Source organism: Sus scrofa, chromosome 14, assembly GCF_000003025.6.
Source record: "Sus scrofa isolate TJ Tabasco breed Duroc chromosome 14, Sscrofa11.1, whole genome shotgun sequence".
Lineage (NCBI taxonomy): Eukaryota > Metazoa > Chordata > Mammalia > Artiodactyla > Suidae > Sus > Sus scrofa.
This window is the reverse complement of record NC_010456.5, coordinates 140,802,406-140,816,257: the sequence shown is the minus strand read 5'-3', so window position 1 is coordinate 140,816,257 and position 13,852 is coordinate 140,802,406. Positions and strand designations below refer to the sequence as shown.

The 13,852-nt window shown below is 63.1% G+C and overlaps 1 protein-coding gene across 3 annotated transcripts in view; it reads right to left on the bottom strand.

The window, feature by feature from the left end:
• INPP5A (inositol polyphosphate-5-phosphatase A) overlaps window positions 1–13,852 on the bottom strand; it is a 159,215-nt gene that overhangs the window by 79,686 nt on the left and 65,677 nt on the right. For all 3 annotated transcript variants that reach the window (XM_005671580.3, XM_003133237.6, XM_021073890.1), the window contains exons 3-4: window positions 6,146–6,246; window positions 3,122–3,209 (exon numbers count right to left, since the gene is read on the bottom strand). In XM_005671580.3, coding sequence (XP_005671637.1) covers window positions 3,122–3,209; window positions 6,146–6,246 — 189 coding nt within the window. The remainder of the gene's footprint in view (window positions 1–3,121; window positions 3,210–6,145; window positions 6,247–13,852) is intronic.

Below are 13,852 nucleotides of genomic sequence, written 5' to 3'. Positions count from 1 at the left end.
TCTGACAGCTGGAGGCCACCAGGCTGGGGCGGAAGGGTGGCCACGTGGCAGGCCAGTGCTGCCTGGGCCCCAAGGTGCAGGGCCCTCTCCACCGCGACATCCTGGGGACCCGGCAAGGATGGTTCTATGCATGGCGCACTGAGGGGCAATGGACGGGCGCAGAGCGGGTGGCGCTGCCCCGGCCAGGGCCACGCAGGATTTTATCACCAGCCATTACGGGCCCAGTCGGGAGACGGTGACAGATGCGCCTCGCCCTGAGCAGAGTCTGGGACGAGGTCCAGTGCAGGAGTTCACGGCACCACTGACCGCTTCCCACAGGGAAACCCTGCTGTCCCCGTCATCTAACCGGCCGTGAACGCGCCTGCCCAGGACTGTGGTTTCAGGAGGGACCACCAGGAGGGCGGTGACCCGGATGGGAGCTGCGCCGAAGAGCAAGCAGACGCCCCCACACCCTCTGCGGGCAGGGCCGGCCTCCACCCTCAGCTCCACACGGTCCACCCACCCAGAGCCCCAGACCTGGGCTCGGCGCCAGGTCCCGCACTGTCCGGCCTGCCCAGGGAGGCACCGTCCCAGGCCAGAACCGCCCAGGAGGGCCCTGTCTCTGGCTAAGTGCCATCATGGACTGGGGACCAACCAGAGAGGAATTGCTGCGGGGCTGTGAGGTGCCTCGGGTGTGTGGTGCACCCGGTTTCAGACCCGTACACCTGACAAGCCCCGCGCGCGGCTACAGCACCGTCTGCGGAGTCTCTGTGCTGCACCTGCAGCAGGAGTGCGGGCGGCAGCCTCCCTTCGTCCTGTCGCTGGCAGTGGCCGTGAGTACCCCGGCATCTGGCTGGGGCACAGCGTCAAACAGCCAGCGCTGGCCACTTACAATTACTGCCCCTGTGGGTCAGACGCTCAGGCGGGGGTCCTCAGCGACGTCCGTCGCAAGATGGTTGTTTCGCCGGGGACGTGGCTGAGCCACGGGGACGTGGCGCTGCAGCTTTCTGCTTCCACGCAGGTGGTGAACCGACATCTGGAGAGAAAGCTCGAGGGACCAAGCGAGACCACAAAGCGGCTCTCGCAGCCGGGGGCGCCTCCCAGGCCGCCGTGTCTCTGCTCAGCCCACCGAGCGCTGCGGCCGGAGGAGAAAGGCAGTCACGCAGCCCGTCACGACAGGCGACACAGAGCAGACCCCGGGGAGCTGGAAAACCGTGACGACGTCCACGGGCGCGTGTGAGGCAGAGGAGCCAAGGCCCCACCTTCCCTTCCCCGTCTGCTCAGCCCAGCGGCACCCGCGGCCCAGGGCTCGCTCGGGGCCGCCCCTGGGCAGAGGCCGGGCCCCTCAGCCCTGCGTCCGCCACCCCCGCCTCGGTGCCCGGCAGACACGGCCTGCGCCGCAGACCTCCGCGCAGGGCTTCCAGCCTCCTGGCCTTTTGGAGGAGCCGGGAGGCGGTCCCGGAGGCTTTTCTGCTCCCTTTTCTAGTTCACTGCTTTCTGCTCTCACTTCACCATTTCCTCGCCTCTCCGTGCTTTGGTTAAACTTGCTCTTCACTTTAAAAACGCCTCGCGTGAGCGCTTAATGCCTGGAATGCCCTCTAGGCACAACGTCAGGTGCATCTCACCAATTTGGAAGCTGTTTCGGTTTGTTTTTCACGTAATTGTTAATAACTTCTGGTTTCCTTGGTGATTCGTGGGCTATTCACAAGTCTGTCCTTTATTTCCCAATATTTGGACTTTTCCAGAGACCGTTTTCGTTTACCCCTGACGGAGTTCCTTCGTGGCCAGAGCGCCTGCTGCAAATCTCTCACGTGCTGAGCTGCGCTTTCGGCCCAGATTCCAACGCGTGGAACATCCGAGACTCGCCCGGGCCTGGGACAGTCTGCCTTTCGCCGCCAGGGTCCTCGGGACGGACCTACCCAACTTCAGGCCGCCCCGAGGCTGCTTCCAGATCGACTCGGCTGCTTCTCCCTCCTCAGGACGCGAGTGGATGCTAAGCCCTGTCCTGCCATTTAAAGGAGGCTGCGAGGACCAGGTCGCCTCCACGAGGAGGGGTGGCCGAGGACCACGGAAGACACGGCGGCTTTGACGGTCGAGCCAAGACCCAGGCCCCGAGGGTGGCGGCGAGGAGGCGGGGCTGGCGGACCGGATGGCACTTATTCCGCAGGACGCTTGTCCCAGTGACCGGATCCACAGGGTCGTCGAACTCCGAGGACTCAGCCTCACGGCGTCCAGCTCGTCCTGGCCGCCGTGGGGCCCGCGTCCCCGGAGCCTTTACTCCTTCCTGTGGCTGCGCCTCTAAAGCTCAAGGACCTTTTCTTGCAGCCGCAGCCCCGGCCGCTGCACCCAGCGTAGGCTTCACCCCGGACGCGGTCCTTGAAGCGGAGCGTGTCCCACTCGGAGAAAGCAGAGCCGCGTCAGGCCCAGGGGAGCGCGGGCGTCCAGGGCAGAGGCCCCACTCGGGAGAAGCAGAGCGGAGCAGGCGGCGGAGGGACCTGGCCGAGCCCGGGGCCGGAGGGTCCCTCCCCGGCCCCCAGAGCAGCAGAGGAAACACCGCAGGATCTGCGGGCGCAGCTGAAGGTGGAGCACGACTCTGTCGTCCTGCGACCTCTCGTAAGGGCCTCACCCGCCCCGAACCTCAGGACTGAAACCTGGCAGAGCCTCTCTGACCTCAATAGCCCGTCACCGGCCCTGGGGAAGCGCGGCCACGTCTCTGCTCCCACGGCCCACAGGGACACTCCCCCCCCCACACACACGGCCGCCCCTCCAGGCAGCCGACCTCCCCTCGGAGGATCCCCATTAATCAGCACCTATGCCTGAGCCGAGGGGACGGGGCAGGGGGACAGGAGACGCTCCAGGGCTCCCTGGAGACGGGGCGTGAGACTGTAACCCTCAAACCAGCAGCCAGTCACTTGCCACCGTCCAACAGTGCTCCTGCCAGACGCCTGCTCCCGCCTCGCCTGGCTGGGCGGCCTCCCCTGGTGTCTGGTGTCCACCGCCTCCCAACCTCGGCTGCTGTCTGATCCAGGCGTGGCTGCCTAGTGCCAGTGGCAGGCTGCCCACCGAGTCCCCAAGTAGGTGGGAGCAGACCGCGGCTCCAGCAGGCCCGCGCACCCAGGCCTGGGGACGGAACAGCACTCACCGTGAAATGCTCCTGCGACTTGTAGTTTTCATCCAGGTAGACGCGGGCCCTGTTATACTCCTTCATCGCATCACTGGAGAGCAGTTCTCTGGAAGGAAAAGAGCGAGTTCTGGGACGCGAGGCCACACAGACGCCGCAGCCCTCCGCACAGCACGCACGAGCCGCGGCAGCGGGGGCACGGAAGCCAGCCCGACAGCATCCGGAAAACAAGAGCCGGCGGGGTGGGGGTGGGGGCGGGAGGGGGAGCTGGCAGACACCGAGACCTACTGTGCGCCCTCTGCACGGGCCGCTCCTGCTGGCCGTGAGACGACCAGGACAGAGGCCTCCTGGAAGGTGACGTGGAGAACCCGTCCAGGCCACAGGCCCGGAAAGCGCGTGGGGCATCCTGGCTGCTTGCGCCAGGCCCTTGCGGACTCACCCGCATTAGCTCCTCCCTGGAGAGCAGCTGAGCAAGGTGACCAAGTGGCCACGGCTCTGAAAACACGGAGGAGGGAAGGTCTCCAGAGTCCCTCTCGGCCCGGCTACAGCCCTGACGGCTCACCTTACTGTCACTCGGCCACCAGAAAAGCCTCAGCAGACAACCCCTCCGTGGCCTCCACAGACACCCGCAGCTGCAATGGTGCACCCCATGCACCCTCGAGGTCTGGGACAGCACCAGAGGGATGGGGCGTGGGCCTCCCTGCTCCTCTGCCTGCCCCCACCCAGGGTGGGCGCCCCTCACCCCCAGCTGCCAGCATCTGGGGCAGGAAGGGGGGCTCCAGCCATAAGAGGTGAAAACCCGGAGGCAGGAGGAGCCCAGAGGAGGGAAAGAGAAGAGGATAAGCTTTGAAAGGGGGACAGATGCAGACGCCAGATGCGCAGCAGCCAACACACCTGGTATCACATCAAAATTACTTGACGTGCAAAGAAGCATCACATGTAATCCACAATCTACAAAGGAAAAAAGTCAACAGAAACAGACCTAGAAAGGACAAAGATGATGGAAGTCACTGAAAAGAACCTTGAAACACCATTGCAAATGTGACCAAAGATTTAAATGAAAACATGCACATAATAAGCAAAGACGGAAGACACAAAACCGCAAATGAAACTTCTAGCAGTGAAAACGCAGGGTCAGAAATACACTCCCTGAGTGGACCTAACAGCAGATTGAAACACAACCCTCCCCCGAATAAACAAACCGAAGACCAGTAACCAAAAGCACAGAAACTGTCCACACTGAAGCAGGGAGGGAGAACGGACTGAACCCAAAAGGAGAAAGAGCCGCAGGGACCCGTGTGGCGGTCTGACGTCAGGCAGCGGGAGTCCAAGAACAAAGAGAAGGGAGAAATAATGGACAGACTTGTCCCAAATGGGAGGCAAATCATAAACCTACAGGTCGAAGAGCTCCAAGAACCCCAAGCAAAGGAAACACAATGGAAATGAAACTGAGCGCCACTCGAGCTGCTGCCAACCAACTAGAAAGACACACTAGCAGTGAGGCGAAAAGACACACTATACAGAGAAAATGAAGCTGCGGACAGGCCGAGCCTCCCGGGGAACAATGGCCCGGGGGACAAGGAACAAAGGCCCGGGGGAGCTGGACGGCCAAGAAGGGACACGCTGGGATTGTCTTCGCGACAAAAATACTGTTCACGAGGGAAAACAAAGGCTCTTCTTTCAGACAAACAGAAGCAGCAACTGTGCTAAGATAAATGGTCAAGGTCTCAGGCTGAAGGAAAATGGTGCCGGAGCAAAACCTGGTTTTACAGAAAGAGCAGAACACGGGGAGAGTCAGCGGACGGGCCTGTGCACCTTTTCATGGTTTGAAAGGTAACTGACTGTTTAACACATTGAGAACAACCCTGTATGCTGTGTAGACCGAAGCCGACGGCAGCAGGAGGTCAGCAGGAGGGTTTCCGGCAGGTGCTCTTCCCTTGGGGACTCGCCGGGGTTCCCAGGGGTCTAAAAACCGACCGTCTGGCCACCAAGTCGCTCACAGGGAGGGCCTCCCACCAGTGGCTGCACACCTCCTCTGCTCATCGTGTCTTTCCGTAAACACAGCTTCACATTTCCAGGGGCGGAGTGCGCCCGCCTCGGCTTCTGCAGGCTGTCCTCTGGTGCCTTTCTAAGGCCGTCTCTCCCTGTCCCCACCCTGGAGACCTTCTCCACACTCCCCCGCAGACCCGGCCCACGCGGGGAGCTGGTCTCAAAGGGCGGCCCGGGGACAGAGGCCGCTGGGCTGCAGCCTCACTGTCCCTGTGCCCCCGCCCCCGCCCCCTCCTCCCTGCCAACTTTATTGTTACGTTAAGTATTAGGAAAACATTTTCACTGACACTACCTTAAAAATTCGCATTTTAACAAGTGACCTCACAACATGACGGCTGGGCTGGTGTTAATTCGAAATGTCGGGACCCCGGCAGGAGGGCCGAGGCCAGGTGATAGAGGCTGGAGGGTCCTCAGGGGGTCCAGGCAGACAGGGACAGGGCGCAGAGACCACCCCGGAGGTGGCCCCCCAGGGGCCATCAATGACCAGCCTCAGAGGTCGGGAAGGTCGCTTCCCTACATGCAAGGTGGCAGCGGTCAGGGGCCCAGAGTCGGGGGTGGGGAAGGACAGGGCCACACCACAGGGGACACAGGGCGCAGAGAGGGTGCCCCAGGCACTCGGGCCAGAGGCGGAACAGAAGCAAGAAGAGAGGCTCCAGCCGCCACACGGGCCTCGGCCCAGCCCTGCGCCCGCCTCGCAGCTCCACGGCCCTGCTTCCCAGCGGTCCCGGCCGTCCAGGGAGCCACAGGGCACGTCGGCGCCAGCTCGGGGCCCACAGCCCCCGCCTCCCACGGGCCCCAGCTTTGGGCCCGGTCTCACGGCGAGCTGCTGCAGAGACGCCAGGCCCATCGCCCGTCTGTCCCGCGGGGCCGGGCTGACAGCATCAGCCTGTGCACATCCACTGGCCCGGGGGCTGCAGGTCCCGCCCCCACCCCGGGCAGCCTTCTCTGAGGGCCCCCCCCCCCCCCCGCCGAGGGCCAGGCAGGTGACACACTTACTTGACGAACTTGTCCACGTGCGACATGGAGGCCTCGTAGTTCTTCCCTCCGAACTCCTGGCAGTGCAGGGCCAGGAAGTGCGGCCTGTGGGTGTGGACGACCTGGGGAGGGAGCAGACGGGTGTCAGCGTGGCCTGCCAAGGGGCCTCCTGCATGTCCCAGGGCCCCACCCCTTGCGGCTCCTGGCTGCGGGGCCTCCAAGCCCTTCCTCCCTTAACTCTAAATCCTCAGAAAGGATTGAAAGTTCCCAGAACCTTCTCCCAGTGCCAGAGTCACACATGTCAACACACCACGCTACGCACTGACGGCAGCCACCGCAGACCTGCCTCGTTCCCGCCCCCCCGGAGGGGGGAGCGCAGCTCGCTGGGAGGAAACAAAGCTCACGTGCCCCCGCCTGACACACACACGACCCCCCACCCTGCGAGGCGGGCGCCCGCCTGCACGCCGTGGCAGGAGGACACGGTTGCACAGTCAGCGGACCCCGTCCGGGTACCTGGCCACTGGACGGCAGAGCCAGCTGGACCCAGTGCCTCTCAGCGCCGCCCGTGCCCTGCCGTGGTGTTTCCGTGGTCAGTGGGGTTCCCCTGCCCCGGCTCTGCCTGCCACATGCCTCCCTCAACGGAGTCGTCCTCAAAACTGGGGCCAGCAGCTCCGCGGGGAAGTGTCTGGAAGCTGGTGGTGAGAGTGCCCATCCAGCTGCCCCTGGCCGCCCCCACCCCGCCCAGCACAGGGTCCTGACAGCCCCATGGACATGCCCGGGCCTCCCCCACCGCAGTCAAGCACACACGGCACCTCGGGGTGACCCACGTGTCACCTGCGCAGGTGCTGACCAGCTGTGCTCACGAGGGCACAAGGCGCTCACAGGGCCCAGCCTCCCGGGGCGCAGGGGCAGCACGCCAGCGCCGCGCCCACTGTTGGGGGATGGGGCAGCTGTGGTCCGACCTCCGGTGAGGGCTCGGCCCAGCCTGGCAGCGGAGGGGCCTGTGGGCAGGGCCGCTGGGACCAGGCAGGGGCAGCGATGGAGACGCACGGGCCAGGCAGGGCACCTGGAGGCCGAGGCTACCGCCCCCGCTGCTCTTCCCTTTTGCCTCCACGCCTCCTCCCTCCCTGGAACCTCATGACATGGCAGCGCTGCTGGCTCTGAAGGGTCGACCCAAACCTGCACAGTTCCCTTGCCCTCCTCGGCACCATCCCAGAGGCAGGTCCCCGATCCATGCCTGATAGCACAGTGAAACCTGGCCTCAGCCACCACGGTTCCCGCTGGTGCCCGGCGGTCCAGGCACTGCGGCAAACCAGGGCGGCATCCAAGTGGCCTCAGTGAGATGGTCTGCTCTGGGAACAAGCAGGCCCAGCCAGAGCCGGCCTCGGGGACGGAGGACGTGGGTGCCAGCCCCTGCTTGCCAGCCCCTGCTGGGCTTTTGCGAGGCGGGTCTCAGAAGGAGCATTGTCAGGCAGCGGCTGCCCTCCGTCCTGCAGACACGTCCAGCACTGGGGGGCGCGGCCTTCATCCTGCCCCAGCCGTGACACCAAGACAGCCCCGAGAAAGGGCAGGTTCTTTTCAAGGGGAGTCAGGCTGGAAAGCGTCTTTCAGCCTCAGGGGAACAGCGCCCGGCGATCCCGGCGGGTTGACTGAGCTGCTCCCGGCTTGGGCCCTGTTCTCCCTTTATCGAATGTTCTCCAGGACGACCGCCACTTCCCATTCGACACGGGTGTAGCCTTTCTCCACTCTTGACGCCCCTCGGAGCTCAGGCTCACGGGGACAGGGACAGGCCCAGACGCTTTGCAAGCTGGTGGCACCACGGCCCTGCCCGAGGACCTGGTGGCATGGCTCATGTGTGGGGACAACTGCTGCCTGGTTCCGGCACAGGCCTAAGGCGGAGGCTCCAGGACAAGCTGGCCATCGTCCCGCCCATGGCCCCGTGCAGGTGCCCACACACCCGACACTCACGGTGCAGCCCTCACTGACGCGGAATGAGAGCAGCACGAGCTTCAGGAAGCAGAGGCACATGTGCAGCAAATAACGTTCGCCAGCAGGAAAGAGGGCCCGGCAGTTCTCTGGGCTGCGGGCAGCAGGCAGCGGGGCAGAGCCTGGGCATGAGAGGTTCTGGCCAGGCCAGGCCAGGCCAGGTCACCAGAGGGCCTTGCCCTCCGGCCCAGGGGTGGGTGCACACACCACCAGCCACGCCAGCCTGGCCACGCGGAAGCCACCAAAGGCTCCGCGGTGTGTGGGGTCCTCCTTCATCACCTTCTGCGGGATCCTGAACAGTTAGGAGCCAGCCCTTCTCGGCGGGCACAGAATCCCGCCCGAAGCCTTCCCTCCCGGGAGGCTGGCAACTCCATGAATGAATGCGATGCTCTGACATGCAAGGGTGGGCAGGAGGGTCCCTGCAGAGGCTGCGCTGCCGTCAACGCTTCAGCCCCGGTCGCTGCCTGCGTTGCTCAGCCCATCACGGTCCAGCCCTACTTGGGGCGGGGAAGGGAGGACGCCCCCAAGCCGAGCACAGGCTGCTTCCCGCGGTCCACGCCGTCACCTCTTCTCTAAAAGAGAGAAGGGACCGCGGCTCCTGGGTCCCTACTCGTGACCACGGATGACCCAAGTTCCCAGAAAAGCAGGTGGAGCTGCTTTTCAAGGACTTTGGAGGGAAGCGAGGATGTGGTGATTACGTGGCCGTACAGCAGGCCCCGCCCAGCCGCTCCAAGTCCCAGACACAGGGTCCCTCTGCAAGGTCCTCCCACCCCCCTGCCTTCACCCCGAACCAAGTAACAGCTCCCTCGTAACACGACTCTGTTATGGTTTAAACCGAAATAGCCTTTTATGGCACAGAATATTTAAATCACATGGAACTCCTCAAACACTTGACTCGGATCCCACACATCTCAGAAAAACACAGGATCCAAAAATAGGAGTGGGCGGACACCCCTGGCGTGGACGCCAGGCTGGGCTGCTGGGTGGCACCCAGCAGGGGCTCCTTCCTGGGACAGGGTGCTGCTGGCTCAGCAGAGGTTTCCCTCCGAAACACGTGGGGAGACTCACAGAGCGGTGGGGCCAGGCCAGCTCCCCGCCCCCCGCCAGGCCTCAGCTCCAAGGAGACGTGAGGCCTCACCCTGCGAGGGGGGGAACCTGGCGGGCGCCCCAGAGAAAGGGCCCGGTTAGCGCTGCAGAGGCTGTTGTGGGAGCCGCTGGGGTCTGGCCCTGTCAGGACACCTGACAGCACTGACCAGGGGCCAGGTGGGGCCACAAGCACTGTCCCCTGAGTGGCCCCCTGTCGCATCACGGCGGAGCCCCTCTGAGAAGGTGAACGTCGGCCGGGGGCCAGGCCAACCTCGCCCAAGCTCACCAGGCAAGGGGCACTGAGGTGGGCTTCCCAGGCACTCCTGAGCTGGACACAGTGCACTCCTCTCCAGCCCACGGCTGTCCCGTGCCACGGGCCTCTCTGAACCAGCACAGTCAACCTCCTTCCCAAAGGACCAGCCTGGCCACTGGCTTCCCTTCAAACAACAAAGGCTCTGGGAACAGAAAACATCCAGTGTCCTCGTGAACAGCTGGCCACCCTGCCCCCGGCCACTCTGCTCTCTTCTTAACCTGGCCTGGGTCACGGCTGAGGCCTGCACCACACAGCTCTCAGGCCCCCGGTCACAGAACTGGGACCTGCGGGGTGGCTGAGGGTTCCAGGAGCAGCCCTAGTGGGTCATACGGGAGCACACAAGCCCACCAGCCTGGGGCCCCGCCAGTCCTGGTTCGGCCAGGCCCCGCCTCCGCCCCAGCCCCGCCCACACGCAGGCCTCGCCCCCTGCTTTGGACGGCTCCGCCCCGCCCTGCCCGCACCTGTCCACGTGCAGGGCCTTCTGGCTGCTGAGCCGGTCCCCTTGCTGTGCACCTCCCGGCGCCGCTGGCACCCCCACCTCCACCCCCAGGTAAGGACGCGGTACTGAGCAGCCCTTCGGGAGCACTGGCTGCACCACTCAGAGAGGAGAGAGACAAAGCGAAAGCCGGAGCTGCATCAGTGAATGCGCGGATCAGGGAGATGAGTGCGGTTCAAGCTCTCGGAGAAGCTGGTGGCAAGGCTTCCGTTAGGGTGGTGTTTGGCCAACGATAGAAAACCAGCCGCTCGCACAAGGAGCCGGACTGGCAGGCAGAGCTGGCGCACCTGCTCGCAGACGGCATCCAGGCCCCGCAGGGGCTGCTGCGGGCACGGGCTGTCCTCCGCGTGACTGCAACGCGGCTGCACAGCCCCAGGACTACGTTCCAGGCAGGAAGACGCGAAAAGAGCATACAGTCCAAGGAAAAGGGAAAAGCCTTCTTTCCAAGGGCTTTGCCTACCTTATTTAGACAAGAAAATCCTCCCTCCTGGAGCATTTCTGCCTACACTCTGTCAGAGGGCGGCCCAGCAGCAGGCACTCTGCGAGCAGCAGGGCAGGGTATCGGCGACACACGACCACGGGTCCAGCAGGGGTGCCGTCTGCCCCCTCTGCCGCAGCAGCCCCATCCTGCCAAGTGAGGCCCAGGCCGAGGGACAACTGAAGGTGGCCGCACCTGTGACCGCCTTGGGGCAATGGTCTCTGAAGACCAGCGGATCGCAAAACTCTGGGCACAGACCATGGGCTCGCTGACCAGTGAATCTGCTGTGCCCGCTCTTCTGTTCGCCCCCGCCGAGCCGCTCTTCAGAAGATCACACTCCAGCCTGGTCGGGTGGCAGGCGAGAACACGCCTCAGACACGCAAGGGCTCCCCGCCTGCCCTGCCCCGGGACCGACTCTCCGCAGGGCCAGGACTTCGTGTCCACCTGCCTCCATGAATCCCTGACCTGGAGCCGCGTGGGGAGCTCCCGCCCCCACCCCCTCGCCCTCCCACCTCTGCCACCTGCCTCCTCGTCTCACCAACACCGAGTCATCTGTGCCAGCTCAGTGGGACAGAGATTTTCCAGCTGGACTCCCGCCCTGCAGCTCTGCTGACAGAGGCTGGGGAAGCCGCGTGGCCGTGGCGTGGCATCCGCGACAGGCGAGTTCCTTCCTGTGCCTGCAACGCCCCCACCGAGCCACACTGCCCAGGAAGGAAGACCTCTACCCAGGGGATTTTAATTGGTAATCACAATTAATTTAAAATAAATTCCAAATTCAATTTATAGTGAAATTAAAGTAATCTGACACTAAATTTTATTGATCCTAAGTTTAAATAAACAGCCGGGTAAAATGACTCATTTTATCTCCTGAAATGCAGCATTTTCTACAGGATGACCCAAGTGACACTTTCTGATGGGCCAGGTGCAGGCCACCTCTGGGGACACGCTAACCTGCCCTGAGCTTCCCGGCTCTCTGCGCTTCGGCACACGGTGTGGACAGCCACCATCCCAACCGCACGCTATTTCCCAGTGGGGGATCAGAGCGGTGGCAGAGGCCTCAGCACGCGCTTCTTTGGTCAAAGGTCCCCTTCATTTAAACCACAACCGCCTGCATCCCATGGACACCCTAGCAGAGCACCTGCCAGGAGGGCTGGGCTGGCAGATGCAGCAGGGGAGGAGCAGGTGCCCAGGAGGGCAGTTGAGCTGACCCGCGCGTAACCCGCGCGTGAGCCATGTGGTCATCAAGCCCTGGCAAGCACCGCAGCGGCCAGAGAGCTGTGTGGACACAAGCCCCAAGTTTGGGACCCACGAGAGGCCGCCCAAGGCACCACAGCCTACAGCTCCCCCTGCCCGCTCTTCCCCGGACGTCACGCCTGGGCGTCGGAGAGCTCGGGGTGCTGGCCGGGCCCCACCGCACCCGGCCGCGGGGGCTGCCTGCACACCATGCTGACGAGAGAGGACATTTCAAAAGCCAAGCGATGCACCGTGTCTCCCTGAATTGACACGCAGCCACACAGAAATGTACCATGAAGGGACAGCGTCACATCCCATTTGAAAAGAAAGCTGTTAAAATGATAAGATTCTCACCACGGAATACTTCCGAAGAAAAGTGACGAATACTCTGGAAAGGGACACCATGCACCAAGTGACAAACTGCTGCTGCCACTTCTCTTCACCCACAAATCACGTCTCATTTGCAAAAGGTGACACCGGGGACCCACACGAGGTGGGACCTCTGAACAAACCGGAGACTCGCTGATGACCAAGCTCGTGGCCGAAGGGCACGTCAGGGGACCAGTGCTCCTGCCTCTGGCTCCAAAGGCGCAGGGGGGCCGGCACGGGGCTCCAGGAAGGTGGCGGGGGACACCGCTGGCATCGCCTGAGGCTGGATTTGTTCCTGCAGGTTAAAAACCATACGCCCTCCGGAGGACAGGCCACGCCGTCGAGAATGGACTGAAAATCACACACGGAAATACGTTTCTATCCACGAGGTCATGACAATACTAAAAAAGCCCTGCTCCCTGGGCATCCTGGAATCAGGCCATTCTTGTGAAAACCGGTCACCAAGAGAAGGAAGCAAAAATGTCCCTGCCCCTCCCATGGCCTGCATCTCTGGGGAAACAGGGAACCATCCCGGCGGCAGAATGAGAGGCACACGCCCGGCTTCCGGGTAGCCTGAGGCCCGGAGGAGATGCGTGCGTCTTCTCACGTGTGGGCAGACGCTGCACAAGCCAGACTCAGAGACGCAGAGCAGAAGGGGGCACGAGGGAGGGGGGGTAGGTCCAGGGCCCAAGCCCCCTGGGATGCTGGGTCTAAGGCACGGCCTGGTGACAGTCCACAAGGCGGAACGACACGCCCGAGACCCTGCAGGCAAGGGAGGTGCCAGAGGAGGGGCCGCAGGAGGGAAAATCCTGGGCAGTGCCAGGCCCAGCAGAGCGTCCGGGGACCAGGCTTCGGGACCAACGGAGGCTCTGCTTCGGGGAGGAAGGACAGCCTGGAGGGCAGGTGCCTCGGCAACAAGGATGGAGGAGAAAGGGGAGAGACGGCCTCCAGACGGAGGAGCGCTCCCAGCCGCCCCTCACTGCCGGATGCCAAGCCCTGGCCGCTCCCAGGCTCCCGGTTTTGCTAGACGGACAGAAGAGGGCGCTATGGAGCTAGGAATCCTCACCTGCATACCGCAGAAGTTCAAGGCCCTGCGAAGCTGCTGTGAACAGGAACAAATTTACACCGACAGCCAAGGAAAAGCCCCTCGACCCGGAAAAAGAATCTCAAAGCAGAACAGGATTGTAGGCCGACATTGCAAACAGTGAAACACACGCAAACAAGCATTTGAGAAGATGAAGAAACACAAAACTAAAATAGAAATGGACCAAAAAGAAAGAAAAGTGCTGATTGGCCTCAGGAAAGAAATGGGAGAAAAAGGCAACACCGTCACGGAGAAGAAGAAGAGTAAGTTACAAAGTGTCTAAAGGAGAATCAACTTTAAGGACAATTCGGCAAGGGGCACAGAAGCCCACCAGTGACGTGGAAGTGGCATCGTGCAGGGAGTCGGGAGGAAAGGGGGGACCGTGGCGGACAGGAGGCAAGGAGAGCCTCCGTCATCACCACCCGAGAGGACGGCAGGGCAAGGGGGCCGGGACCCAGTCTCCAAGTCACACCCGAGAAAACCACGCATGTGCAAAAGACACGCTTCAACCCGCGCAGCTGCCTCAACGCGCGAGCGGGAGACCCGAGGGGACAAAGAAGGCAGGACTCGTCGGGAAGATGCCAGCTGCACACGTGCGCCTGGCCAGGGACAAGCCCACTCACACAGCAGCATGCTCACAGCAGCACACACTCACACGTGTGCACACTCACAGCAGCACACAC